At 53.4% G+C, this 25,037-nt stretch overlaps 2 protein-coding genes across 2 annotated transcripts; one reads left to right on the forward strand and one right to left on the reverse strand.

Moving 5' to 3' along the window:
* Nucleotides 1-350: 350 nt before the first annotated feature.
* On the forward strand, nucleotides 351-16,791 carry Ddx54 (DEAD-box helicase 54). The gene is made up of 20 exons (XM_038345868.2): nucleotides 351-564; nucleotides 4,263-4,392; nucleotides 5,445-5,515; nucleotides 6,406-6,594; nucleotides 6,679-6,728; nucleotides 7,589-7,630; nucleotides 7,748-7,843; nucleotides 8,236-8,357; nucleotides 8,451-8,512; nucleotides 8,645-8,776; nucleotides 9,620-9,830; nucleotides 11,554-11,688; nucleotides 12,017-12,247; nucleotides 12,330-12,403; nucleotides 12,962-13,159; nucleotides 14,569-14,711; nucleotides 14,790-14,903; nucleotides 15,296-15,400; nucleotides 15,573-15,688; nucleotides 16,226-16,791. Exons 1-20 carry the CDS (start codon nucleotides 394-396, stop codon nucleotides 16,450-16,452), a joined length of 2,619 nt encoding a protein of 872 aa, XP_038201796.1. The 5' UTR covers nucleotides 351-393; the 3' UTR covers nucleotides 16,453-16,791.
* A 531-nt stretch (nucleotides 16,792-17,322) lies between these two features.
* On the reverse strand, nucleotides 17,323-23,831 carry Cfap73 (cilia and flagella associated protein 73). The gene is made up of 7 exons (XM_038345869.1): nucleotides 23,778-23,831; nucleotides 21,913-22,020; nucleotides 20,924-21,028; nucleotides 20,469-20,669; nucleotides 19,076-19,297; nucleotides 18,721-18,879; nucleotides 17,323-17,530 (listed from the first exon to the last, which is right to left on the reverse strand). Exons 1-7 carry the CDS (start codon nucleotides 23,829-23,831, stop codon nucleotides 17,423-17,425), a joined length of 957 nt encoding a protein of 318 aa, XP_038201797.1. The 3' UTR covers nucleotides 17,323-17,422.
* Nucleotides 23,832-25,037: the final 1,206 nt, after the last annotated feature.

The raw sequence follows: 25,037 nt of genomic DNA on the forward strand, positions 1-25,037 counted from the left end.
GGGGTTCGACCCTGCATAGTTGGTACATTCCTCAAATTCTTCCACCCGCTCAGTTATTGTGTCCCTTAGATTCGGCTCCCAAAACAGTTGGTACATCCCTCAGAGCTTGATATTTGCACAGCAATTACGTCCTTTGAGCCTCTATTCCCGTTCATTTGGTACATTCCTCAGATCTCCCCCCCCACTAGTTAGTCTGTCCCTCAGGCCCCGCCCCATCGGAGTAGCCACGTTGACGCTCGGTTCCTCACTCAGTTGGTTGGTCCCTTAGGCCCCGCCCTGGGGGTGGAGCCTGATTGCAACGCTACTCGTGCGTCCCTCTCCCGGGCTCCGCCCCCGCGCAATCTGTGCGTCCTGCAGGTTCCGCCCACTTCCGGGTCCGAGAGCCGGGCTCGCATGGCTGCCGGTAGAAGCGTGGGTCCCGGCCCGCGGTCACGTGCCGCCATGGCTCCGTGGAAGAAGAAGGGACTGAGGAAGCGCCGGACTGGGGCTTCCCAGGCACGCGACAGCGACTCGGAGGACGGCGAGTTTGAGATCCAGGCGGAGGATGACGCTCGGGCGCGAAAGGTAAGAGTGCAGACTCTGGTCGGGCCCTCGGCCTGTGTGTGTCCTTCCGCCTGTCCGTCTAACTGATTGTGAGCCCTCATTGGGTACCATCCAGAGGGGGCGGGGCCCAATTACTCTTCGGCCAATGGAAAGTGCAAGTGCGAAGGTCCGCCTGATTTTGGGGTGGTCTTAGGAGATAAGATAAACGAGAGGCCACCGGACCAGACGTTTGAGAAGCTGGCTATAAACTAAACTGGTACTTACGGACATTTGTGTGGTTCAGCCTTGCAGGCCCAGTCAGCACTATCAGAGAAGGGACAGCAGGATTGAAAATGGGGATGGTCTGGTTACAAATGTGTGCACGTGGGGAGAGGTGTGAGCGCCAAGGAGGCAGAAAAAGTCTATGGTTCATGACGCCCATAGTCTGTGCACAGTGGGCATATTCCTCCATTTCTTTTCCCCAGCTCAGTCAGTGCGCTGCACTCAGTAGGTGGTCACTAGATGTGCAGAAACTGCTAAAGGCATTGGGAACGCAGTTAGTCGTTGCCAGAGAAGGCTGCCCACGTGGCTCAGACCAAGGGCTTTGCTGAGGCCAAGTCCTGCACTAGCTGTGGCACATAAAGAAGTTACTGCTCAACTTTTTACAAATCAAAACCAAGTCTGCAGATTCCAGATGTAGCTCAGTTGGTAGAAAGCTTGCTTATCATGTCCAAAGTGCCGGATTTGAGCCCCATCACTACATAAAAGCAGGTATTGGGGCACACACCTGTCATTCTAGCACCATAGGTAGGAATGGTGGAGGCAAGAGGATCAGGAGTTCAAGGCCACCCTTGGCTATGTACAGTGAGCTGGTAAGAGCTCCAATTCTGAAATTTTGCTTTACAAAAAATGTAGAAGGTCCTCCATCCTGGGACACAAACATACTTACACTTATTAAAGGTCTGTTACACCCTTGATGTAAATAGGGCTGGGAGAGCAGCCAAGTCCATACTATACCATTGAGCTTGTTCAAACTAACCCCCCACCCTCCAAAAAAAAAAAAAAAAAAAAACACCACCAAACAAACAACCAATGCGTTTGTGCAGTGAAATGAACCCAGAATACTGCATGGGAAGCAGAGTCCGTCAGCTTGGAACCAGTGGGGAAAGTCTCTTCCATTCCTCCCTCCCCACCTTTTGTTTTAGCAGGGTTGGAGACCAAACCCAAAGCCCTGTTTGTGCTAGTGCTAGCCTTGTATATGCTCTGTCAGGTAGCTATATCCCCTATATCCCTGGGTCTCTTTCATGGAATTTTGGCACCGTTGTCTTCAAACAAAGCAGCGAGGACCCCAAGCGGAATGCCTGAACTAGTAAGAAAAATTCCAATGAGCAAAGTTTAATAATTGTCAGGAAAAATTTTTGCCTTATGTTAAGTTTTTATATTTATATATTTATTTGCTGTGTTTTGTTTTGAGACAGGATTTCGCTGGGTAGTCCAGGCTGGCCTTGAACTCCTGCCTCTACCTCCCAAGTGCTGGGATTAAAGGCATGCACTGTCACCACCATCCGACAAACTTAAGTGTTAGACAGGGTCTTATGCAGCCCTGGGTAGCCTTAGATTCACTGTGGAGCAAAGGATGCTTTTGATCTCCCGATTCCCCGGCCTCCCGAGTGCTGGGATGACTGGTGTGCCACCACACTCTTTCCCAGGCTGTAATAAGTGGTGCAATAACCTCCCTCAAAGGTTTTAGAATTTAAAAGTTACTTGATGAATTTCACCAAAAGAAATCTAGTGAAGGAGTGAAGGAATTGGCTGTAGCAACACACCCGCCATCCCAGCACTCAGAAGGTGGAGGCAGGAGTATTGTGAGTTCAAAAGGCCAGCCTGGGCAAAGGAGACCCTGTATAACAGAAAAGTTATACAAAGACACATAAAATATGCTATATATAAGTCAGAAAATAGGTTGAAAGGCCAGAGAGGTGGCCCAGGAGGTAGAAGTGCTTGCTGATAAGCCTGGCAATCTGAATTTGATCCTTGGAACCAGGCTTGATGTAGGGGCAAAGAGATGGTTCATTGGTTAACATTGGCTGATCTTTCAGCAGATTGGGATTCAGTTCCCTCATTTCCAAAGGACCTGACACCCTCTTCTGGTCTCCTTGGGTACTGCATGTACATGGTGCACATAATCTACACTTGATCTTAGTCAAAAGGCCGAGAAGTGATTGGTGCACATAATCTATGCAGGCAAAACACCAAAACATTTAAAAAGTCGAACACGTGGCACACATGTAGTCACAACAGGTGAGTCAGAAGGTGGAAACGGGAGAACCACTGAGAAGCGCACAGGCCAGCTACCCAGGAATGCACGACCAGCAGAAACAAGAGACTCTGCTTCATCAGGATAGGGAGGGAGCAGACTCCTGAAAGTTGGCCGTGGCCGCCACACACCCAGGCCTTCACACCCATGGCATGTATCATGCACACATACACTAATGATAAAATGTATAATTAGAACATAGGATGAGAGCATAAGGTAGCACTTGTCCCGTGAGAACTCTGATGAAGGAAATGGTTTATGTCTGTGTTGTTCAGTGTAGTAGCCGCCAAGCGTAGCATTATAAATACCTGTGTTTTGTCTTCTGCCACCAAATCCCTGATATTTAGTCACAGAATATGGGTTCATCTCATGTTTATAGCTACGTGACAGTAGGCTTAGAATTCTCTTCTGAGATAGATGAAATAATAAAATAAGATTCAAGATGAAAATGAGAAAGGAGTAGAAATAGGTCAAGCCTGATTAATGGTACAGGCCTGTAATTCCAGCTACTTAGGAGACTGAGTCAGTAGGATCACGAGTTCAAGGCCAGCCTGGGCTACATACAAGGCTAGCCTGTGTAACTTAGTGAGATCTTGTCTCAAAAATAAAGAATAAGAAAAGAAGGGGGCTGGAGAGATGGCTCAGTGGTTAAGAGCACTGGCTGCTCTTCCAGAGGACCTGAGTTCAATTCCCAGCAACCACATGGTGGCTCACAACCATCTGTAATGAGATCTGATGCCCTCCTCTTGCCTGCAGGGATACATGGAGGCAGAATGTTGTATACATAATAAATAAATAAATCTTTTTTTTTTTTTTAAAGAAAAAAGAGCTGTGTAGTTCAATGGTCAAGGGTTCCGTCCTCAGCACCACCAGAATAACAAAAACATTTGGGGGACACGGGGGTCCTAACCAGTGACATAAGAAGTTTTATAAGGAATAGAAAAAAGAGATAAATTGTTATTTAAAAAAATAATCAGAAATTGGAAGTGAGATTCAAGCATAGTGTTGTATGCCTTTAATGCTAGCACTCAGGAGGCAGAGACAGGTGGGTCTTTCTGAGTTCCAGGACAGCCAGGTGCCGTGGCCACTCCTCAGGCACACTCAGGCTACTACAACCACGCACACACAAACACACACGCACCCTGTGCCTTCAGCATCTCTCCTGGCCAAGCCTATACTTTCCACTGGGTCTTCCCACACTCATGCCCTTGACCTTGGTTTTTAGAAGGGCGCCCCCAGGCTCAGGGGCGCTGTACTGCTGGTAGGGGATGGAGCTGGCGAGCGCTATAGATTTCTGTAGACCCGATCTGTACCTCTGCCCCAGCCTGGTCCATGGAGAGCTTGTTGGAGAACTGGAGAGCATCTGGGCCTCGCACCCTTGTAGTCAGTCAGAGTAATGCCAACTCTCATTCCTCCCTTGCAGCTGGGCCCTGGCAGAGCCTTGCCCTCCTTTCCTACCTCAGAGTGCTTATCAGATGTGGAGCCTGACACCCGGGAGTTGGTACGAGCCCAGAACAAGAAAAAGAAGAAGTCTGGTGGCTTCCAGTCCATGGGTGGGTAAAAGGCTTGTTACCTGGGGTCCTGGGGAGTATCCTGGGGGTGGGGGTGGGGTCATTGTGCCCTCTGTTCTTAGGTACTGACATCTACCTGTGTGGTAGGTGTCAAATAGACTGAGGTTAGAAATAGTCTTCCACAGCAGGCCTGGAAAGGGAGCCACCCATACAGGCACAGGAGGTGGCCGAGGGTTCAGTGTCAAGACAGGAGGATACCTTTGAAGAGATGGGCACGAGATGATGGAGTGGTGTTGGGACACCTGTGTAGGGATTACAGCTTAAGTGCTCTCTCTGCCCTTGATGGAGCAATAGCTGCCGGGGCAAGGATTGAGATACCCACTGAGTGACTTTCAGTAGCGATTGAAAAGGAGCTGAGCATAGTGTGGTCTATGCCATGACTGCGGAGCAAGAGATAGAACAGAAATATCTGCAGCCTGTGGAGTGGATAGAAGGTTATCTACAATATGCAAAGAGTTCTTACAAATCAATAAGTAAAGAACGAGCCCTGAAAGAATGGATTGCAGAGACTGAGTAGTTGGTTCATAAACGCCTTCTAGATGGCTGCTTGGATTTAGAGCGAAGTGTTGGCTCCTGTTGATAATCAGGAGGATGAAGCAACGACATACATGTAGGCATGATGAAGAAGAAGGGTTGACCAGAAAGCAGCTGAAGTTGTTTGTTGGTCTCTAGGCAGCCCTCTGCTGACTCCCAGATCCTCAGTCCAGGTCTGTTAGGTCTCCTATCTGTCCTGACTCTATTTCCCAACATTTCTACCACACCTATCGGAGTGGCACATGCCTGTGATTCCAGCACTCAGGCAGACCCCCAAGTTCAAGTCAGTGTGGGGTACATCTCTTGGACAGAAAAATAAAGGTGAGAGAGTTCCCGCAGAGGTCAAGCGAGGCATCCCTGCCACAGTCTGGTGTCTTACACTCTTTAACCTTCAATTTTTTGCTTTCTTTTTTTCTTTTTTCTTTTTCCTGTGTGTGGGTGAACACAATCTGGCGGCTGCTATGGCCCCAGGCCCCTGACCACTCCCATGTTTCTCCCAGGCTTGAGCTACCCTGTGTTCAAGGGGATCATGAAAAAGGGCTACAAGGTGCCAACGCCCATCCAGAGAAAGGTAAGGAGCCGGAGGGTGTAGAAGGAATTGCGGGCTGCGTCCCGCCACCTGGCCGCCGGCTAGCTTTACACCCGAAATAATTACACGGAAACTGTATTCTTTTAAAACACTGCCTGGCCCATTATCTGTAGCCTCTTATTGGTTAATTCTCACATCTTTCTTTAACCCATATTTAGTAATCCGTGTAGCACCATGAGGTGTGGCTTACCAGGAGAGATCTTAACCTGCGTCCATCTCAGAGAGGAGAATCATGGAGACTCACTATGGTGACTCCCTGAAGCGTCTCCCCAACTCTGCTTCCTTGTTCCCACAATTCTGTTCTGTCTACTCCGCCTACCTAATTTTCTGTCTCTTAAAGGGCCAAGGCAGTATCTTTATTAATAATGAAAGTAACACATTGACACTCCTCCATCAGGAGGGCAACGGGTTGGGGCAGCAGTGAGCAGTGACCATGTGACAGTTGTTCCTGGCCCCAGCTGTCACCTTGCTGGCCCTCTTCACTGTGGCTGAAGTTCCACATAGCTTAGCCATTTCACTGAGGAGAAGGTTGGACCCAGTGTGGCTCTCTGCCTCTTGTCATGCTGAACCTGCCAGGCAGCTCACAAGTGCCTGGGGATTCCCCAGCTTTCACAGTCAAGAGAGACAAGGTGGGGACCCAACTTGGGAGGCAGAGTCTCCCGACACAGGAGCTGGGGGTGTTCATTCCTGGACATGCACTGACAGGCTTTTGTAAAAATAGGTCTAGAGGCCTGGGGCTCACCTGTGGCCGGCCGTGCTGGGGCCCACCCATGGCCAGCCATGCTGGGGCCAGAGCTGACACTAGAGGCCTGGGGCTCACCCGTGGCCGGCTGGGACCAGTGCTAACACTGCCTCCAACATGTTTCTGACAGACTATTCCTGTGATCTTGGACGGCAAGGACGTGGTGGCCATGGCCCGGACAGGCAGTGGGAAAACAGCCTGTTTCCTCCTCCCCATGTTTGAGCGGCTGAAGGCGCACAGCGCACAGACAGGAGCCCGGGCCCTCATTCTCTCTCCCACCCGAGAGCTGGCTCTGCAGACTATGAAGTTCACCAAAGAGGTGCGGGTAGCAGGGCCTGGTGGAAAACTGTGAGGAGGCTGAGGTGGCAGGCTCTCACCTTTGACCCCTTCTCTCTCTCCACAGCTGGGCAAGTTCACCGGCCTCAAGACAGCCTTGATCCTGGGCGGGGACAAGTAAGGATCCCTCATCCCATGTCCCAGCTTCTCCGTGCAGGCACACCACTGTGCCTTGAGGGTTCCCTTGTGGGCCTGAGTTGCTAGTCACTAACAGCAGCTTCTCCACATGTTCAGACAGGCTGGCCAGCGGACATGTGGTGGAAGCTGGGATGGTGACAGAGGGCCCTGTCAGCTCATGGTGTCTGGCCAGGGAGTTTAGTGAGCTCTTAGTATCATTCTCTGGGTGCCATGCTCAGGCTGCAGTCGTCTGTCCTACTCCAGCTTCTACCAAGGGATGTAGTCTGTGATTGTCAGAAAGCCTAACCTCGGGCTGGAGAACTGGCTGTTCTAGAGGACCCGAGTTAATTCCTAGCACCTACATGGCAGCTCACAACTGTAACTCCCAAGATCTGACACCTTCACATAGACATACATCCACACCAATGCACATATAATAAAAATAAGTAAATTATTAAAAAAAGAAAGAAAGCCTACCCTCCCTAAGCTACATGGAGCTCGGAACCACACTCCTACAGCTGCTCCAGGGGTTCTCCAGGGGAAGACAGGAACAGGCACTTAGCCATCAGGCATTCAAGGTTCTAGGTGGAACCAGTAGTTCCAGGCTCTGTCACTAGGTGGTGCTGCAGGTTGGCAAAGTGTCCTGAGCCTCTGAGGAAGCCAGCATCTGAGGTTCTCCCTTGTGTTTCCGCCTGTCTCTGCTGGGGCAGTGCCTTGTCCTTTTGTCTCCCAGGAGCCATTTCTTACTTCTATGCCTGGGATGTGTGGCCCATGGTGAGGTGTGAGGATGCTCTGTTGTGATAGGGAGGGACAGACTCAAAAGCTCTGTCCTCTCAGGCTGACCCTGCTTTCTACCCTAGAATGGAGGACCAGTTTGCGGCTCTGCATGAGAACCCTGACATGTGAGTTTGTGTTGGGAGGGGATGCTCTGGGGTCCCTTCCCAGAGTGGCGTGGAAGAGACTGGGGGACCATGCTGAGCCCTGAGCCTGGGGTGACCTGGCTGGTATATCCCTTCTAGAATTATTGCCACCCCTGGGCGGTTGATGCATGTGGCTGTGGAGATGAACTTGAAGCTACAGAGCGTGGAGTATGTGGTTTTTGATGAAGCGGACAGGTGAGGCCACAGATAAACCCCTGAGCAACTGTCCAGGTTATCCCCAAGACCTGGGAAGCAGAGAGAGGGGAGGCCACAGGACGATGGCCCTGTCCAGGGAGACTTAGATGTGTGTTTTAGTAGTCCCGTTCCTGGGCACCTGCACTAGTGATTTAGGTTTCATCTTAGTACTGAAAATACTGTTATAGTCGGTGCTGGGCTGTACGCAGTGGCGGATACTTGCTAGCGTGTGTAAGGCCGAGTTCGTTCCCAGCACGGGAAGTACAAAGCACAAACACACAAAAGATTAACAGTTGCACGTGACAGGGATTGTAGAGCAAGGATATCCAGGGTTCCCAGCTCTGTAGGGTGGAAGTCCTCTCCTGACTCTCCCTGCCCACAACTCCCTGCAGGCTCTTTGAAATGGGGTTTGCTGAGCAGCTACAGGAGATCATAAGCCGCCTTCCTGGAGGCCACCAGACAGTGCTGTTCTCGGCTACATTGCCCAAACTGCTGGTGGAATTTGCTCGGGCAGGTGAGCCAGTGGGGTGTAGGTGTGGGGCTGGACTCGGGGTGGCCTCAGATCAACTCCTCAGTGACCCCTGGAATCTCCTCCACACCCCAACAGGTCTCACAGAGCCCGTGCTCATCCGTCTGGATGTGGACACCAAGCTTAATGAGCAGCTCAAGGTGAGGCAGTGTTGGACCTCTTCCCCAGGCTCCTCCCCGGGTTCTTCTTCCCCAGGCTCTTCCCCAGACTAGTGACCCGGCGGGCCCTGCCCGCCCTTAGCCAGGAGCCCACACTGGCCGCTCTCCCTGCAGACCTCCTTCCTCCTTGTGCGTGAGGACACCAAGGCTGCCGTGCTGCTCTACCTGCTGCGCAATGTCGTTCGACCCCAGGACCAGACGGTGGTGTTTGTAGCCACCAAGCACCACGCAGAGTACCTCATGGAGGTGAGCAGGGGCTCTGTGGGATGAGAGGCCCCAGGAGGTCTCCGAGCAGTTCGTCCTGAGCCTGAGTGCGGCTTTGTCAAGGGCCATTTCACAGCGTATCCCAGACAAATGGTGAACTGTCCCAGTTGTGTGAGTGCATCCACTGTCCGTGCGTCCCTGCTGGTCTTAGTCTGCCTTTCTGTCCTGATCATCCACAGCATCTCCCGGTGGACCTGGATATTTTGGGGTGGGTTTCCAGTGTGTGATGTGCCTGCTAGGTTGATGCTCAAACATTAGTGGTATGGTGTGCTCTTGACCTTTTCTGTGGATTCACACCTGTGTGATCCTCGGCTAGATGCAAGTGTGGGGAGTTCCAGCAGTGTGGAAGGCAGGGGGAGGGGCTGACTAGCCACTGTCTCACACCCCAGCAGCCACACCTGGGCACTGCTGAAGACACGGGTGGCTGGGTCTTGCTTACCCAACATATAAATGGCGCCTTCCTCGTCCAAGTGTCTGAGACCAAAATAGTAACATTGAGAAAGCAGTTGATTCGCTCATGGGCTTTCTGTTTCAGGCTCAGTCCTCAATGGTGCATTAATCCTCTTCATTCTGGGAGGCACGGAAGACTGAATAATTTGCCCATAGTCACACAGCACCCTTAGGGCAGCCCTCTTTATGTATTACACCCTTTGATGGTCCAGCAGCCCTGCAGAGCTGGGGGACGGTAGAGGTTCCATTTATTCTGAGTCAGGCCAGCCGCAGGGTTGGGGTTCAAACCCACTGCACGGTGCCCCAGCTTCAGTCCAGCCTCCAGCCCTCGCTCCTGCAAGGCTCCTCTCACATCCCCACCTTTGCTCTGAGCAGTTGCTGACGGCCCAGGGTGTGAGCTGTGCCCACATCTACAGTGCGCTGGACCAGACGGCCCGCAAGATCAACTTGGCGAAATTTATACACAACAAATGTTCGACCCTAATCGTGACCGACCTGGCTGCCCGGGGCCTGGACATCCCACTGCTGGACAACGTCATCAACTACAGCTTCCCCGCCAAGGGCAAGCTCTTCCTGCATCGCGTGGGTGAGGAGGACCCTGGCTGCACTGCTGGGTGAAGGGAGGACATTGCCATGCTGGCAGCTGAGAGTCTGGGGAAACTAAGGCCGTGAGCAATGCTTACTGGGTGAGCCCTGACAGCTAGTTCCCAGCTCTCAGTTTCCGTCCATTTGGTGTTGGGAACAGAACCGAGGGTTTGGCTCTGCCACAGACCACTCAGAGTTGTGCACCATGTTTGTAAATGCAGATAGATTAGGATATGCATGGGGGAACAGAAGCTGGGCACAGGGTTTCTTGGGTGTGCTCTGTATGTGGCTGAGTGTGGTTGAACTCGTAGGCACAGCTGTCAGGCAGAGAGGGCAGTGGTGTGAGGACGGCTGCTGGGGATCTGTCTGTTGCTTCACTGTCAGTCACAGGAGACCCCCACTGTGTTTCCTCCTGTGAGTCCCAGATACGTCCTTGCTGGTGGCTGCCTGCTGTCTCCAAGTTGCCATTGCTTTCCGGACAGCTGCCTCCCCATCTTGGGGGTTTCCAGAGCCCCCAGGGGAATTCCTCAGGTGCCACATGACAGACCACTCCCACTGAACCTGCAAATGAGGGGATGTGATGTTTGCCTAAGATATGGAAAAAAATGGTGGCGATTGTCTGTCAGGGCACTCAGGATGAGGAACTAGGAGGGTCAAGAGTTCAAGGCCAACCTGGGCTACATAGACCCTGTCACAAACAACAAACCAAGGAGAAATGTGACATCTACAATTTACTCAGCACAGCATTGGGGTTGTGTTGGGTTACTTCTCACATGATGCTTTTCAAGTCACTGTATAGCATTACAGATGTTTTCATTTACTGTGACGTCATTTTTAAATTTATTATGTATACAATATTCTGTCTGTGTGTCTGCCTGGAGGCCAGAAGAGGGCATCAGATATTATTTTAGATGGTTGTGAGCCACCATGTGGTTGCTGGAATTGAACTCAGGACCTTTGGAAGAGCAGGCAAAGCTCTTAACCACTGAGCCACCTCTCCAGCCACATGTCATTCTTCAGTAAGGGTTGGGCAGTGAGCCATTTAATTTTATTTATTTATTTGTTTGTTTGTTTATTTATTTATTGGTTTTTTCAAGACAGGGTTTCTCTGTGTAACAGTCCTGGCTGTCCTGGAACTCACTTTATAGACCAGGTTGGCCTTGAACTCAGAGAGATCCGCCTGCCTCTGCCTCCCAAGTGTTGGGATTAAAGGAGTGTGCCACCACCATCCAGTGCACTACGCCATCTTTATTTAACTGTTTTATCTACAGTATCATGGGACCATTTCCCATTAGGAATATGTAAATGAGTGGACATTGCTTATACCAGTAAAACTTTATTGTACAAACAAGTGGTGGGCCAGGTGCTCACCCTTTCCTCAGCTCTGTAATTCTCATCTGGTAGTCATGAGCTGTTGACCAGTCCTCTGTCCTATCACCTTTAGGAAGTTCTGGCCCAAACCTCTTTTTCTAGGAATTTGCTGTCCTGATTATTCCTTGGGGGAAAATCTTCTCAAAGTGGGATTGCCAGGGACTTGAAATACTGATCAGGAAAGGCGCTTTTCCTGCGTTCACTCACTTGGGCTCTGTACCAACCTGTGCCCATCCCTTACCACCCACCCTGTAGGTGGGGACAGCAGTTCAGGAAAGGTCCTGGTCTATAGGATTCTGGTCCTCAGGAAGTTGGGATCCATGTGCTAAAACTCAGCTCCCCCTCCTTTCCAGGCCGTGTGGCCCGAGCAGGTCGAAGTGGCACAGCCTATTCCTTGGTGGCTCCAGATGAGGTCCCCTACCTGCTTGACCTGCACCTGTTCCTGGGCCGCTCCATCACCCTCGCCCAGCCTCACCAGGAGTCCTCAGGTGAGGGGTGGCTGGACGGCTCGGGTCTCTGGAATTCCTAAGCACACAGGGGTGCAATGGTCTGACTTGGGGAGGTGGCTGCTGGGTCTGACTATAGGAGCTTCTGCCCACCTAGTCCTTGGAGATAGCCACAAGCGTCTGTGTGGGTGGCCTGGGACCTTGGGACTGTTCTTGCTAGAGTTGGGGTCTGTCTGTGTTCCTGTGCATCCCAGGGTCTGACTGAACATGCACTCTAAACATCCTTATTGCTGTAACTGTTGTCCTGGGGTTCAGAGGCCATGAGGGGATAGACACAGGCTGACTCCTCAGTGTGCCCTGTGACTGGCAGGTGCAGTAGGTGGAGATGGTGTGCTGGGCCGGGTGCCACAGAGTGTGGTGGATGATGAGGACAGCGGCCTACAGACTGCCCTGGAGGCGTCCCTGGAACTTCGGAGCCTGCACCGCGTGGCCGACAACGCCCAGCAGCAGTACGTGCGCTCACGTCCAGCACCCTCACCCGAGTCCATCAAGAGAGCCAAGGAACTGGACCTGGCGGGGCTGGGCTTGCACCCACTCTTCAGTGAGATTCTGCAGGGTGGAGCGGGTGAGGATGGACTGCCCTTCCCAGCCCACCCTGTCCTCACAGACTTCCTCTCCGTCAGGTTCCCGGTTTGAAGAGGGAGAACTGCAGCGCCTGCAGCTGGTGGACAGCATCAGGAACTATCGCACCCGCACAGTGAGTCTTCCTTCTGCGCTTCCTGACGAGTCACACTGGCTCTGTTGGCCACTCATAGGTTGTTCCCCACCTGTTCCGGAGCATTCCTTTGACCGCAGCAGGTTTGGAGATCACCACTCAAGATAGATGGATTCCCCTTCAGGGAATGGTGTGTTTTCTACCCTTCAGAGGCCTGAAGAGCCATCCATCCCCAGTCTTGACCTTCCCTACCTGTTCACTCCTGGGTATCCATGGGCAGGCATATGCTGTGTAGTTCATGTGCAGAGGCAAGGAAAGCCCAGCCAGGTGGCGAGTAACACAAACAGCCAGAGAGTGGCACAGAGGAATCAATGGTTTCGAAGCCAAGTGTTCTTAGTATGAGGTCTGGGTTCTAGCTTTTCCTAGCTGTGTGGCCTTGGACAAGACACCCACTCTCTCTGGGCCTCCCTCTAACTGCAATATTAATATCGAGGGTCCCATCTCCCACAGTAAAGTCTTGAGGAGTGCCCATACAGGTCTCAACTGGCATAGGGTGGGGCTGGGGGGTGGTAAGCAATGAATATGGCATCCCTTTTGCAGACCATCTTTGAGATCAATGCCTCCAGCCGAGACCCAAGCAGCCAGATGATGCGTGCCAAGCGGCAGAGGGACCGAAAAGCAATCGCCAGCTTCCAGCAGGGGCGGCAAGAGAGGCAGGAGGGCCCAGCTGACCCAGTCCCCCAGAAGGAGCTGCCTCAGAAGGAAGAGGAAGAGGAGGACATGGCTGAGAATGTGGAGGTATGCGCTGCAGGGGCAGCTGGAACTGAGGGAGAGGCAGCCAGGTTCCAGCAGCCCTTGGGGCAGGCAGTTGTGCAGCCTCGTGTCCCCATCTCTCCTGTCTGTGGAAGTGGGGCACAGCCTCAACCTACAGGCTGCACGAGATGGGTGTGGAGACTAAGAAAGCACGACAGCCACAAGTTCAAAGCTAGCCTAGGCTACAGAGTGATACTGCTTGGGCTAGCCTAGGCTACAGAGTGATACTGCTTAGGCTAGCCTAGGCTACAGAGTGATACTGCTTGGGCTAGCCTAGGCTACAGAGTGATACTGCTTAGGCTAGCCTAGGCTACAGAGTGATACTGCTTAGGCTAGCCTAGGCTACAGAGTGATACTGCTTGGGCTAGCCTAGGCTACAGAGTGATACTGCTTAGGCTAGCCTAGGCTACAGAGTGATACTGCTTAGGCTAGCCTAGGCTACAGAGTGATACTGCTTAGGCTAGCCTAGGCTACAGAGTGATACTGCTTAGGCTAGCCTAGGCTACAGAGTGATACTGCTTAGGCTAGCCTAGGCTACAGAGTGATACTGCTTAGGCTAGCCTAGGCTACAGAGCTTGGATAACCAAAGGAAGGGGCTGCGGAACTGGCTCAGCAGTTAAGAGCTATGCTGCGTGGAGTCTGTCAGTGCACACCTTTAATCCCAGCACTGGGGAGGCAGAGGCAGACGGATCTCTGTGGGTTCAGGACCAGCCTGTAAATAACAAATCCATATACTGAGAACCTGTGTCAAAAAGAACAGGAAAAGAGCCCTACTGCTCCTTCAGGGGATTGGAGTTCAGTTGTCAGCGTCCACATTAGGTGGTTCACAACTGCCTGTAACTCCAGTTCCAGGGAATCTAGCACCATTTTAGGCATGTGTGCACATGTGCGTGCACTCACACTCACACACACACACACACACAACTAAAACTGGAAATAAAATCAGAAAAAAAAAGAAGGAAGAGTCCCTTCCCTAGCTGTTGTAGTCTGGGCTGTGGCTAAGCAGGACAGCCTGAGGGCATGGAGGGAGCAAAGCCCCAGCAGTGCTGGAGGGTGGTGGAGTACCCCACTGCAAGGCAGTAGCCTCCTCATAGACACCCACTCTATCTCTGCTGTCTCGCGGACAGCCACAAACCCCTGTGTGCATCCTCTTGAACAGAAGCAGTCAGGGCTGAGTGGGGTCAGGGCCAGTACTGGAGCATGGTGCCATTGCCGGCGTCCGTCTGTCCCTCCTTTCTGCACTGCTCTCCAAATCAGGGGCTGTTGTGTGTGCAGATAATGACATAGGGTCTGGCAGGAGAGTTTTCCTGGCAGATAAAAAGGGGCACCCTGGTCCCTGGTTCTAGTGGGGTTTCCCGAGGCCACAAGGATGACACTGGGCTTCTGTCTGCCAGGATGTCTTCACAGAGGTTGTGGGCCAGAAGCGGCCAAAGCCGGGACCCAACCGAGGAGCCAAAAGGCGGAGGGAGGAGGCTCGTCAGCGAGACCAGGAGTTTTATGTCCCCTACCGGCCTAAGGATTTTGACAGTGAGCGGGGGTGAGTGTGATCTTGTGGCCCAACGTGAGGTGCATAAGGAGAGTCTGGCCCCATTAAATCTCCCTCTTGAATCTGCAGGCTGAGCGTCGGTGGGGCTGGAGGGGCCTTTGAGCAGCAGGTGGCCGGTGCGGTCCTTGACCTGATGGGGGACGAGGCGCAGAACATGACCCGAGGTCAGCAGCAGCTCAGGTGGTAAGTGAGCAGCAAGTGCCAGACAGTCCCTGGGTGCGGCCTTCTGTGTTTCCGTTTGCTCAGAGTGGAGTGGTGGCTCCTTGCCTGCCCATCTCCTTGGTCCACTATGTTTGGTAGCTGGTATTTCCTTGCTATGCCCACGAGGACTCTGATGCTGTTTCCCAAACACAGAGGTCTGGGAAGCAGTGTGGGATCAGACCCCAAGTCCTCAAACCTCACTCTTTTTTTGAGACCTGGGCTTTCCAGGAAAGGTAGAGAGGTGGTCGATGAACTTTGAGTGTCCTGTGCAGGCAAGTGTGACTGACTCCTTTAATGCTCTGCTGGTTACATACATGTGAGGGCAGGTGAAGGAACAGGCTCCCCTGCAGTAGACTCCATCTCCCTCCCCTCAGGGACCGGAAGAAGAAGCGGTTTGTGGGGCAGTCAGGCCAGGAGGACAAGAAGAAGATCAAGACCGAGAGTGGCCGGTACATCAGCAGCTCCTACAAGCGTGACCTGTATCCTAAGGGACAGACAGAGATGGGGGAGGGGGAGAGACAGCTTACAGCTGCCACGCCTATAGAAGGGGCTTGTGTAGGGGCGGGGCTGGGCGGCTTCCCTAGCAACCTTGTATAAGAGGCCTGCACCTAGCTTGGATGCTGCAGGTTACTTCTTTAACAAGGCTCTCAGCTACCAGAAGTGGAAGCAGAAGCAGAAAATCGATGACCGGGACTCTGAGGAAGAAGGGCCATCCAACCAGCGAGGCCCTGGGCCCCGCAGAGGTGGAAAGCGAGGGCACAGTCAAGGTGGGCAGGGCAGGTGGTATGGTCCGAATGGGGGAAAGCCAGGTGAACATGGGTCAAGGCTAGGACCTGCAGACTGCGCATTAGCAGAGCCCCGCCCCGTCCTCTGAAACAGTGCCACCCAGCAGACCAAGGTCACTGGCCTCTCCCACTCAGCAGGTGGTACCTGGGGTAGCTAGTAGCAGGGTGGACGATGGATGGTTCCCTGTTTGGGGGCCATGTGCACACCTAAAGAGGTGGAAGCTGGTGCCTGACTGCTATCCACCTGGAGTGCCAGTTTGCACGGGTTGGGATGAGATCTCTGTGGTGGCCATATTGGGCTGTTGGCAGCCATTGTTCAGGAAGTCCCTCTGTAAAACTGGCATCAGCGGCAGTTTTGGCTTAAGGAGTAGGTGATACTTAGGGAGTCTCTGAAACTGTGGACTGGGCCGGGTGCCAGGTCACCTGGGGCTTGGCCTCTAAATTCTGGCCTGGGTGGGATTGGAGCATGGCTCAATCTCTGGGTCAAAGACTGACCTCCCCAAATCTCCATGCTGACAGGTGGGTCCCTGCCCCGAGGTGCCCCCAAAGGTCGCATGCGCTCAGAACTCAAGACCAAGGAACAGATCCTGAAACAGCGGCGTCAAGCCCAGAAGCAGCGCTTCCTGCAGCGCGGGGGCCTGAAGCAGCTTTCAGCACGCAACCGCCGCCGAGCTCAAGAGCTGCGCCAGGGTGCCTTTGGCCGGGGCGCCCCCTCCAGGAAGGGCAAGATGAGGAAGAGGATGTGAGGAACCAGACTCAGCCCCGGGGCTTCCTGGTAGCCCTAGTGTGGACATGAGCAAAGCTGCGTGTGCAGTTGGCAGAGTCCCTGCAGGAACACTGGTCTGTGAGGAGCAGTGCTGTATGGTCAGAGAGCACCAGCTGCTTTTGACAGGATGTTGGATGGGGTCTTGAAGGATGCATAGGAGTCTACTAGCAAAGCTCAACAGACAAGCCCGGAACCTGCAGCTCAGCTGCCATTGCTTCCATGAATTCAGGATTCAGAAGTCATGGCCATACAGATGTGGGCCCTGGCTGTCTCCAGCTGGACATTGGGTTTTAATGTAGTAAACCTTTGTGGAACACCACTAGTAGCCAGGGGTGTGGTTTACTTGGGGTGTTGGAAAGGGAGACTTGCAGGTCCCAGCTGTCGTAGTAGCTGAGAGCAGGTGGCCATGCCTGTGTCCGAGATGAGAAGAATGAGTCTCCGGGTGTAGTTGCTCGAGACAGCTCAGGGCTGCTGTAGGGTGGAGGCTCTGGGGGCAGCACTACCCTTCTGCAGGTGAAGGTGAGAACTGGCCCGCGCCATCCTCGTGTCCTTCCTCCCACTGATGGCTTTCCCCACCTCTTGCTTGAGGGTCTGGGAAGGTCAAGCATCCTGCAGCACCTGGATCTCACAGGCCAGGCACACACTGGGGGACTACCATTTTGACCCCACTGAGCTGATGGCCACTTACTGCCTTGACCCACTTTGCTTAGCAAGTGCCCGTCTTGGAGTCCGTCAGCGTGGCTAAGCCTGTCTGTGCCCCCAGCGGGGAGGGAGCCTGTCCCCAGCCTGTGAAGTGGGGGAAGGGCCCAACATGGCTGTCAGCCCCACTGACGGTAGTCTGCTTAGTTGAGTGTCCTATGGGCTGGCACGGCTCCATCTTGCCCAGGAAGAAGGGTGTTCAGAGAGCTGTTGGTTGAGCCTGTACACCAACAAATGTGGGACTTGGTCCCTCAGGTCCCCTTCGCTGCTTGTCTGGCCGGACTAGAGACCATGACTGTGGGCTCAGCCTGGGCAAGGCTGGCCAGTGTGGCCGAGAGGTCCATGATAAACAGCTTCACCTGCGGGCAGGGGTGACATGGCCAGGTCACTTCCTGTCCCCACCTCACACAGGGAGGCTGAGAGCAGCGGTGGGCCTGGAAACACCACGGGAGAGGCCCTGATGGTGTCCAGTACAACCTCCCAAATGTTTGTCTTGTTTATTGTCAAGTACAGCTCAAACTTGTTCTCTAACTCATGGCAATCCTCCTGCCTCAGTCTCCTGAGAATACAGGTAGGTGTATGCCACTGAATTGTTTGTTTTTGAGACAGGGTTTCTCTTGTAGCGCTGGCTGTCCTGGAGCTCACTCTGTAGACCAGGCTGGCCTCAAACTCCCAGAGATCCACCTGCCTCTGCCTCCAGAGTGCTGGGATTAAAGGCGTGCACCACCATGCCCAGCCACTGAATGACTTGTAACCACTTTGCCAGTTTCCAGCTGGCTCCCTGCCAAGCCAGTGTCCCACCCAGGTCAGGCTCAGGTTTGTCTGCCAGTTTGTGGCCATCTCCATGGCGTCCTTTATGTTGTGCTAATTGCTTGTTTATATGAACTTGGTGGACACCCATATGCCCTGTTGTGAGCTGAGGGAAGCTCCCAGCAGCCTGTGGACCCTCTTTGTGTCCTTAGAGACAGCACCAAAGGAGGAGAAAGCATAGCCATCCCTAGGCATAGCAGCGACGACGGTGAGGCTGGGTGATACAGTTCGTCACTGCTCTGGGCAGCCTGATTCCTGGCCTGGAGTGTGGGCAGGAGAGGCACAGCATCCTTCCCTGAGCCTTCCTCGTAAAGCAGAGGCATGCTGAAAAGGGACTAACCCAGCCAAACCAGATGCACAGCACACCTGTAATCCCAGCACTCAGAAGATGGAGGCCGGAGGGTGAGGAGTTCAGGTTATCTGTTACCTAGTCTGGGGTAAGCCTGGCCTTAAGTATGAGACCCTGCGAAAGACAGCCTGGTTCACGTGACGCTGGGACCCTCCTGGACTCGGTGTGTTCATCACAAGAGCCAGGGCAACTCATGGGCGAACTGGCCTCGGTGAGTAGCCAACCCTGCAAAGGGCACGCAGATCCACTTGCAGTCGTGGCGGTTACAGTCCGGGCAGCCGGGTGTGGGGCCAGGAAGTCACCAGAAGGAGCCCACACCCAAAAAGGACCCTTAACCCTGAGGCGTCCCAACAGTGGGTGCTGGGTAAGAAGCGACACCGCGAGCCTCACCTCCTCTAGCTGTCCCTCGGTGTCCTCCACATCCATGTCTAGAGGCTGACTCTGGCGCAGGCGCACAAGCTGGTACAGGTTGAGCACAGCCATTCGAGTGCGTCCCAGGAGCAGCGTCTTGGCCGCTGCAGTGTTCTGGATTTGAGTCCACTTGGATTCCTACAGAACGCACATGCAGAGATCACTATTGAGTCAGGACCCGGTCCTGGGGTCCGGAAGGCTGCACCAACCCGACAGTTGCACCCATATGTTCTGTGGGGCGGGAACAAGCACTATCTGGTACCCTTGGCAATGCGGTGCTCCAGCCCCGTGGTTAGCGCAGCGGGTGTGTCCACTCCAGCCCCGGGACGCTCACCCACTGCAGTGTGCGCTCACGTGCTGCCTCCAACTGCTCTCGCAGCTGTGCACGCTGCTGGCCCAGGCGCAGCAGCTCATCCTGCTTCGTTTCCCGAAGACGATGCAGCTGAGCATGGGTCTCGTCCAGCTCCGCCTGTCGCTTGCGCTCTGCCAGCTTCAATGCTGCCTGTGTGTCTACCAGGCCATCAAAGCGCGCCACCAGTTCCGGAATCTCCTGAAACTGGAGAGGGGACTCGCATGGCCTGCAATGCCCTGTCCTCCCCACCTGACTAGCCAACACCCCTCAGAAGCGTCCTCGGTCCAGATGTGTCATGGGACACCTCAGAACCTAAAGCAAGGATAGCGGGACTTGAGTGAGCCCTGTTCATGACCTTCTCGCCTCCATGATCAAACCTAGCTAAGCTGGCTAGGCACCACAACTTGTCCTTGACACCACTTGTTCGTTCAAGGAACTTTGCCAAGGCTGTTACCTGGAATGCCAGCACTTGAGAGGCTGAGGCTGGAGCCAGCTCAACTTCATACTGAGTACCTGGTTAGCCTGGGCTACAGAAAGGGACCCTGTCTCAAACAAGTAAGACAAAACAATACAAAAACAAACAAACCCAAAATAGAGCCAGGCATCGTGGCAGCACAAGGCCGAAGTGGGAGGAGTAAGGGGAAGGTTTTGAAGCGGTGGTGGCGCAGGTGGTGGCGCACACCTTTAATCCCCAACACAGGGGAGGCAGAGACAGGCGGATCTCTGAGTTCAAGGCCAGTCAGGTCTACAGAATGAGTTTCAGGACAGGCAGGGCTACACAGAGAAACCATGTCGGGGGTGGGGGAGTTGAAGGGTGGCCTTAGCTATGTAGGGAACTCAAGACTAGCCTGGGCTATATTCTCACTTCTCAACAAATCAACCAAACACACACATGCACACACACAATTTCTCCCCCAAACCTAACCTTCCACAAGTAATAAAATTTATAGTATTATCTGTCCTCTGTCTTTCTGTTCTGTGTCTCTGTCTCTCTGTCTGTCTCTGTCTCTGTCTCTCACACACACACACTTGACTGTGTAAGGGTAGATGAACTTTCTGTTCTGTGTCTCTGTCTCTGTCTGTCTGTCTCTCTCTCTCTCTGTCTCTCTCTCTCTCTCTCTGTCTCTCTCTGTCTCTCTCTCTCTCTCTCTCTCTCTCTCTCTCTCTCTCACACACACACACACACACTTAACTGCGTAAGGGCAGATGAACTTTCTGCAACTTTTTTTGACCTGTAGTAGAGGTTGTTGCCAATAACAGGGCCCACTTGACCGGATTTAGAGGATGACTGGAAAACAAAGTGCATCCCTTGGTATACCGTGAGGTGGTGTTTCTTGTACACAGCGCCAGAACAAAGCGGTCACCATGCGCTCACCTCGGGCATCTGCTCCAGCACGCGCTCCAGCAGGCGCGCGCAGGGCTCCAGGCGCCGCAGCCTGCGCTGCAGCCGGGCGCGCTCCCGCCGCAGCTCCTCCAACTGTGCTCGCAGCCGCAGCGCCTCTGCCTCCCGGTGTCGCACTCCGTGCCCCTCCTGAGCTGCTCTCCTCTGCGCGCGGCCACGCCGGGCCTCGGCGTCCTGAGAGGAGGGTGGAAATCAGGGAGCCTCAGGACTCGCGGCCTCCAGCAGCCGCGACATTCTCTCTCTTTCAGAGTAGACTCGCGGAGGTTGTGTTAAATTCATCCACGAGCTGTGATTCGGGGTCCTTGCTCCTCCTCCACCCTCCGGCAATCTGATTTCCCCACTCCAGGAGGTTTTTCTAGGTGGGGGCCACTCTAGAGTGGCAAGCAGGAGCCCCTGAGATCCGCCTCCGGCCCTCAGCATTCACTGACCTGCAGGAATTTGTCAAAGCGGATGAAGGACTCCTTCAGCGCCTGCTCTTTCTGTTCCAGCTGTGCCCAGCGCTGGCTCAGGGTGGCCATCCTGCTGTGGAACTCCTTGGAGTGGGGTGCAGTTAGAGGTGTCAGGTCGCCTGATGTTTCCAGCTCCCTGGCTCACATCCTACATGCCCCTGTGTGCTTTGAATGCTAACTCCCAACCTCTTCACACTTCTTCTCTTCCAGACACTCAGTGTTTCAGCCACCTGACCCTCTGAGCTTTTTTTTAAAATATGTTTTAAATTGTGTATATTTAGGGGAGAGGTGCGTGCATGTGAGTGCAGTGCCTTCAGAGGCCAGAAGAGGGCGCCGGATCCCCTGGCGTTGCAGGCTGTTGTGTGGCCCCCGATGTGGGTGCAGGGACCTGAACTTGGACCCTCTCTAAGAGCAGTCAGGGTAACAACGGTTCATCCATCTCTCCACTTCCATGACCTTCTGAGCTTTGTCCTTGAATTCTGTTTTTGTTTTGAATGTCCCCCTTTCCTGCTCTTTCTCGTTTCTTCCTTTGCTCCACTATCTGGTTTGCCCACCTGCAGTCCCCAAGCCCTCCCTCCCTCCCTCCCTCCCTTCCTCCCTCCCTCTCTCCCTCCCTCCTTCCAGGAAGCCCTGCTTGTCCACTGGGGAGTACTCACTGGGGAGTAGAGGTCCCCCCCAGAATCTGACAGCCCTTGCCCAGCGCCTTCCCGCTTGGCAACCCCTACCTAGACGCCTGTTTTCCTCTCCAGACTGTGAAACTCTGGAGGGCAAGGGCCAGTGCAGAGCACAGCACACAGTAGGTGCCCCATGCTCACACGTGCATTTGTACCAAGTGTTCTCACTAGATCTTCCTTTGATAGATAGGAACATCAGGGCTCAGAGCAGACTCATCCCAGACTGTGTAACCCCCATTGGGCACCACCAGTGTGTTCCTGGGGACACCCCAAATTTCAGCAACTGAGGCTCACCTCCTTCTGGACCTGCAGATCCTGGTCCACAGCTGCTAGCTCTTGCTTCTTCTCCAGGAGACGCAGCAGAGGTGGAAAGTGGACCACATTCTGCTCTACCGGTTTCTGCTCTACCGGTTTCCTGGAGGGACCCAATGGGAAGGAGATTACAAGAAATTTGGGGCCCTAGCTCCTGGGGGTGCCTGGAATGGCCCACTCACCACCTACTGAGTTAGTTTAGTTTTTTTTTTTTTGTCTCATGTGGACAGGATTAGCCTTGAACTAACTTTATAGCTGAGGATGGCCTTGAACTCTTGATCCACAAGCCTCGCCCTCTTGAATGTTAGGATGGCTTTCAGGTTTTTTAATTGTTCACAGGTTTGCTGACCACTTGTTCTATACCAGGCAGTGTACCTAGTCAGAGTAATTGCAGCCATCAAGAAGACAGACAGAAACCCATGTTGCTGGAAACTACACACCCCCGGAACCATAGACAGCTAACACAGATAATAACAGCAAACACTGCTCCACCACACGGTGGGCCCTGACGTGTAAAGTTCCGTAGGTCAGAGGCAGTTTTCAATATGGAGTCAGGAAGTCTCTCTGAGCAAAAGACATTGGGACAAGCCGGGCGGTGGTGGCGCACGCCTTTAATCCCAGCACTCGGGAGGCAGAGGCAGGCGGATCTCTGTGAGTTCGAGGCCAGCCTGGTCTACAAGAGTTAGTTCCAGGACAGGCTCTAAAAATGCTGCAGAGAAACCCTGTCTCAAAAAAAAAAAAAAACCAACCAACCAAACAAACAAAAAAACCAAAAAAAAAAAAAAAAAAGACATTGGGACAGGGCTACAGGGAGTGAGTTGCACTGACAGCTGAAGGGCATAGAGTCCAGGCCAAGGGAACAGCCAAGAAAGACCCAGGATCCCAGCAAAACACCTGGGTTTGCGGAAGGAACCATAAAGTCGAGAGTGGAGAGGGGAGATGGCGGGTGGAAATTAAAATCAAAGCTGTCCAAAGTCAGACAGTGGCGGGCCATGGGGAAAGAAGACCTTGGCAACCATGCTTGGTGAGATGGGAGCCATGCGCAAGTTTTGAGTGGAGCAGAAAATCCTATGGCTTCTATGAGGAGCTGGGGACTGTGTGTGCTCAGTGGTGGGGCTTAGGGACCCCAGAAAGAATGCCATTCTGATCAGGGCGGGCAGGGTTGACAGATGAGGATGGATCCACTCTGGGTACAGCTTGACGACAGAGCTGATGGAGCGGGGCGGGGTGAGAGAGGAATAAAGATGAACTCTGACCTCTGTAGCTGTAAAGGTGTCGCTTGGAAGGATGACTATAGGCTGAGCGGATGGGGTGTAGAGACTGGTCCCTGCTCAGACCGCGCAGAGTGGGGGCATTCCTCTGTGGGGAGCTGTCCAAGGGAGGCTGAATGTGGGCGCCTGGCTCTCCCGGAAGGATGAGGAGGAGTCAGACAGAGTCTGACATCTCAGCAATGCCTGCCCAGCTCTGCCCCCATCAGAAGGGTCTCCTCTTCCCTGTTTTACAGATGCTGGCTTTTGGGGCCAGGGTGTCCTACCGTCCCGCTTCTCCACTCCACAGCAGCTCGCAGGAAAGCTCCTTTCTACCCTGGCTCAAGGATTTCATCTCTGTAAGATACTGGCTAAGGTTGGGGCAGGAGCAGGCTAGCCATCCCAGGAGCCCAGTGACCAGCTAACAAGACCCATATAGGGAGGGGAGACATGTAGGGTCTGAGCTAGAGATTCTCTTAGGGCCTTTGCAGCCCACCGCAAGACTGCCCAAAGGCTGCAGGGACTCCAGGAGAAGGATGACCCATCTGTCTACTCCCCCCACTTCTCGCCCCACCCACCCGCTCCTGCCAGCACTCACGCAGGTGCTTTCTCTTGGAAGACCAGTCGGAAGTACTCCTCCCATGCCACTGCCATTCACCTTCTGGTATCTTCAGCTGCCTTAGCAAAGTTGAGGGACTCAGAGGGAAGAGTGCTGCCCCTGCCTGGAACTCCCAGAAGCCCAAGGCTGAGCAAGCCCCGGTTGCCTGGGCAGCCAACAGCGCAACATTCTGTTGCCAGGTTGCAGCCTAGGGCCCACCCCGGATAGGGACAGACAGCAACCAGGAAGGGAGGGGATGGCTGCCCCTATCTAAATTTGGATGCAGCGCAGGACACGGGTCTTGGGTCAACATTTCCTTTTCTGGGAGGTCCGTGTGTAGCCAAGCCTTTCTTGGCTGGGTAGGGCTGGGCATCACCATGCAACAGTCTGCTCCTTCCTGCACACCAGAGAATAATCAGGCTGGCCTGGGCTCAAGGCTAAAGCGTTCCCCTGGCATAAGCAAGGCCCTGGGTTCTATCTCCAGTCCTGTGGCCCCACAAAAGTGTAATTATTGGGTGCCTACTGTTTGCTCGACCCTGTGTACTGTCAGTCACTCTGGGAAAACTGCTGAGGAGGGTCTCCAGCCCCGTGCTGGCGATGGGGGCTATCCTGACCATGCCTTACAGGACCCCACGCTGGTTTGGGGACAGTGCTGCTTTGAAGAGGTGACGTGGGAGAGGACTGGTGATTTGCGCTTGAAGAGTGGAGGAGGGAGAGATTGTCACAGCTTGAGTGATTAGCTCTAGTCAGACAGAATGCTAAGCCTTCCGTTGCATAGTATAACATTTAACCCAAGGCACTGGTGCTAGGAGAAAGGACTTGACAAAAAATATCCACAGTATACTCAACTGGAAGAGGCAAGCAGTAACTGGTCTCTTGCTTCAGACTGTTCAAATCCCTCTCCCCTCCCTCCCTTTTTTCTGTATGTACTTCCTTGAGACAAGGGTCAAACTTTGTAGCTTAGGCTGGACTTGAACTCACAGAAATCATCCTGCCTTGGCCTCTAAAGTGCTGGGATTATAGACACGAGTCATCACATCTGTTCTTTGAAAATCTCAGTTTCTATTTTTGATATTTTGGTGGGGAGGGGGAGATTCATGATAGTTTCTTTGAGACAGGGACTCACTCTGTACCAAGTATGTACATGCCTAATTATGTAGCCAAGGCTGGTCTCTAACCCATGCTGAGTTTCCTGCATTAACTTCTTATAATTTTCCTTTTCAAATGAATATATTTCTTTTGTTTACCTTTAAGAATTGTTA

This window comes from Arvicola amphibius, chromosome 10 (assembly GCF_903992535.2).
Source record: "Arvicola amphibius chromosome 10, mArvAmp1.2, whole genome shotgun sequence".
Classification (NCBI taxonomy): Eukaryota; Metazoa; Chordata; class Mammalia; order Rodentia; family Cricetidae; genus Arvicola; species Arvicola amphibius.

Excerpts from the sequence above, each read along its gene's own strand:
- Cfap73 (XM_038345869.1), bottom strand. The coding sequence starts at position 23,831 with ATGGCAGTGGCATGGGAGGAGTACTTCCGACTGGTCTTCCAAGAGAAA. Across the intron at positions 21,029-21,912 it reads ATCTGCAGGTCCAGAAGGAG|GAGTTCCACAGCAGGATGGC; the intron begins GTGAGCCTCAGT and ends CCCCACTCCAAG. Across the intron at positions 19,298-20,468 it reads TGCTGGAGCAGATGCCCGAG|TTTCAGGAGATTCCGGAACT; the intron begins GTGAGCGCATGG and ends TCCCCTCTCCAG.
- Ddx54 (XM_038345868.2), top strand. The coding sequence starts at position 394 with ATGGCTGCCGGTAGAAGCGTGGGTCCCGGCCCGCGGTCACGTGCCGCC. Across the intron at positions 9,831-11,553 it reads GCTCTTCCTGCATCGCGTGG|GCCGTGTGGCCCGAGCAGGT; the intron begins GTGAGGAGGACC and ends CCTCCTTTCCAG. Across the intron at positions 12,248-12,329 it reads GGGCTTGCACCCACTCTTCA|GTTCCCGGTTTGAAGAGGGA; the intron begins GTGAGATTCTGC and ends CCTCTCCGTCAG.